The sequence below is a fragment of the Arachis ipaensis genome, chromosome B07, assembly GCF_000816755.2.
Source record: "Arachis ipaensis cultivar K30076 chromosome B07, Araip1.1, whole genome shotgun sequence".
NCBI lineage: Eukaryota > Viridiplantae > Streptophyta > Magnoliopsida > Fabales > Fabaceae > Arachis > Arachis ipaensis.
Window position 1 is genome coordinate 7,552,755 of NC_029791.2, and position 3,748 is coordinate 7,556,502.

General features: G+C 23.6%; 1 protein-coding gene across 2 annotated transcripts in view; it reads left to right on the top strand.

The window, feature by feature from the left end:
- LOC107609148 (glycine-rich protein) overlaps positions 1 to 436 on the top strand; it is a 675-nt gene extending 239 nt beyond the window's left edge. The window contains exon 2 of one of the 2 annotated variants that reach the window (XM_021107206.1): positions 67 to 436. In XM_021107206.1, the coding sequence (XP_020962865.1) occupies positions 67 to 248 (182 nt within the window). In that variant the 3' untranslated portion in view covers positions 249 to 436. Of the gene's footprint in view, positions 1 to 60 lie in introns of both variants that reach the window. The other variant, XM_016310996.2, reaches the window with a different exon arrangement.

A 3,748-nucleotide genomic window follows, 5' to 3' on the forward strand; every position in this document is an offset into this window, starting at 1 on the left:
TTTGTACCTACTATAATTTTATAAATCCTTCCTCGACTGATTCTATTTATGTCTTTATAGCTGCAGTTGGTAACGAGGCAAATGAAGTGGGCAATGCCAAGTATGAAGGATACGGTGGTGGTGGCGGCTACGGAGGAGGGTATTGCATGTATGGATGCTGTCGCCGCGGATACTACGGCGGGTGCAGGCGGTGCTGCTATTATGCCGGTGAAGCTCCTGAACCAGACGAAGTTAAACCTCAAAACTAAACCAATGTTGTTGCTATGTTACTAAATGTTTTGCTTTTAACGTTGTTTCCTTAATTTGCATGAATAAATAATCAAAGCTAGTGATGAGAGGCTTTGAAAAATATGCATGTATCACTATATGTTTATGTGATATTGTTACATAGAAAATAAAGTTGAAATATAATATATAAATGTGTTTTTCTTAATTATTTGCTTTGTTTTTACATTAAATATATACGATTGGCCTTAAGATGTTTATCGAGAGGAGTGTTTGGGGACAGCAGATTTTGTGAGTTGTAGCTATCAATTAGCCATCAATAATATATTTAATGGTGTGAAATTTCATCTAATAATAGAGAATCACTCATTTTCTTTTTACTGACTAAGTGCTGGCCAAATTTTAATAAATTTGCTGCCCCTAGACTTTCTCGTTTATCAATTACATATAACTAAATAAAAGAAGAGAAAATTTTGGTAGCTAACACTGCATGCCCAACAACCAATATTTCTCTTATTATTTTTTTATGGGTAAGGATAGGAATTAGTACTCTAACAACTAATTTTAGCAAATACTATAGTATGTTACTAAACAAATTCAATATGAAACTAGCTAAATATAAAGTTTTATTGAGTTTAGATTTTGAATATGTCCTTTGATTGAATTTTGGATGTTTCTGTTTTTAAAAATTTAAGAGAAAATTTTATTATTTTCCCATAAGAGGTATTAAAATAACACTTTCTTCACCTTTATTTATAAAATGTACATTTTCTTTCTTTATAACTTTTAAAAAACTTCTACTTTAATCAATTTAAATTTTTTGTGTTAACTAATGTTAACTATTTTTCAAGAAAAATAAATTATTTTACAAAAATTTTATTTTTTTGTCATTAAATATAAATAAAAAAAATAGAGTGTCATTTTAACGTCTTTTAAAAAAAATAGTAAAATTTTCTCTTAAATTTTAAAAACAGAAACATCCAAAATTCAATCAAATGACATATTCAAAATCCAAACTCAATAAAACTTTATATTTAGCGAGTTTCATATTGAATTTGTTTAGTAACATACTATAGTATTTGCTAAAATTAGTTGTTATAGTACTAATTCCTATCCTTACCCATAAAAAAAGAAAAAAAATAAGTGAGCCTTTGTTTCAAAGTTTGTGGCATTTATTCCGAAACATAACAAGGTGACTTTAAAATAATATATTTTTATTTCTGTCAAGAAAATAATAAAAAAATCTAAGTATTTGATATTCTCACTAAGTTGGTATATAGATATTTAGGTTAGTAAAACTTTAATCTCCAATTGCTAAAAAGATGACAAACTACTGAAAAAATAATAAACTATATATCAAAAACTACTAAATAGAAAAAAATAATAAAAAAAATGATAAATTGACAAAATACGATAAAAAAAATGACAAATTATAAAAAGATAGCAAACTATTAAAAAGATGTCAAACGGTTAAAAAAATGATAAACTATTAAAAAATATAGTGTAAAAAAAATGGTTGAAAAACAACTAATTTCTTTAAACAAAAAACAAAAATAAAAAGGAGATACTAAAAATCTTTAGAAGTCCATACAGTGATGCCACGCCAACAATCAAGTGATTCTGCCATGTCAGCGGCAAGTGGACAGGCAAAACCTGATTAGCGAGAGAACTACATTAACATATTTACTTAGGATCTATTTGAGAAGTTTTAGAAGTTAGTTTTTTAAATTTTTGGTTTATAAAAAGTTATATTAATAGTGTTTGATATGATTTTTTTAGATATAATTTTAATTTTTTAAAAAATTGTTTAAAATTTTTTAAAAATTTTTTTTAAAAAATTATTTTATTATTTTTATTTATTATACAATTTTAAAATAAATATTTTTATAATAATTTTTTGAATATAAAATAATTTATTTATAAACTGTTTTTAATATAATTTTTTTTATCAAAGATTGAAAAATTCGAACCCGCAATTTCTTAGATAAATATAAAAAAATTATACCATTTGAATTATAACTCATTAGTTTTTAATATAAATTTTTATATTTTATTTTTTTAAAAAAAATTAATTAAATTATTTATCTAGACTGACCTTTAATTCTGTGCTGACATCAGAGTGCACGGATCAAGAAATGAATTGGATGCGAGACGGGTCACGGTAAACCATTTGAAACGTTGATAATAAATGAGATCGGACAGGAGAGATGATGCAATGTGTATATGTATATATATTGCATTTTATTTGAATTTCGTCTAATTCAAGTGTGAGAGTTTTAAAAGTTATATTTTGGAGAAACTAAACCTATTTGTGACGGGTTTTTTAAATTATATTTTATAGTTGAATTTTAAATTTGTAGAGTTTAAAATTTTACAGTAAATTTAAAATATAACTATAATTTTGTTGAGATTTAAAACCCTACAAAATGATTGAAAATAACAAAATTTAAACGAAAGAATGAATATCGAATTTGACTGATATTGCAAGATTTGAAGAATTAATTATTTGGTTATTGAAAATTTAGATAACTAATTTAACTAATGAATAAATTTAAATACAATAATATAAAAATATTTTTTATTTATTATGTTAAATATTATTTTAAAATAAAAATATTTTTAAAAATAAAATTGAATCTTTTAAAAAAATATATTTCTTTTAAAATGATTTCTTATTATTTAATGACATCCAAATAGTCAAACACACATAATTTTTGTTTATCCCTAATATTTGGGATAAGTTTTATTTGTGTCTCTAACATTTAAATCGTCTTATTTGTATTTTTAACGTTTGTAAAAGTAGTGATTCAATATTTCAATGTTATCATGTCGTCAATTACATATAATGAGCTTTAGTTAGAGTTCTAAAAAATCTCTTCTTAAAGTTAGAATACAAATATTTGGGACATAATCAATGATCCATTCCGAATAATAGCTCATCAAAAATTGAAACTAATCTCTACAACATTTACATAATTCACTTTTTATGGATATAATTGAACTTGAACACAAATAGTGGTACAATATTAAAATCGAACACATCTAAGCAAAACCTAATTGAGAATGAATACATCCAAGTGAGAAAAATTGAAAAATATAATCTAATTTGTTAGTATAATTGACGGTAGAATAATATTGAATCACTTTTATAAACGTTAGGGATACAAATAGAACAATTTAAATGTTAAAAATACAAATAAAACTTACTCTAAATGTTAGTAACAAAAACGATATTTTACTCCTTAAAAAAACTTTTCTTTTTTTTTTTTATGTTTTCCTTTCTTTTAGTTGCGCTTATTTATAGAGACAGGACACTGAGACAGGAACACAGAGACACAAAATCGTATTTAACAGAAGAGACAAGAACAGAGACACTAAATTAGTATATTTTGTATCCATCCTAACAGAAAAAACACAAAAATACTAACAAAAAACACAATTTATTTTTAATTTTTTTTTTTATTATTTTTATTAATTTTTTTATAATTTTATTTTTTATTATTATATTTTTTTGTTTTAATTT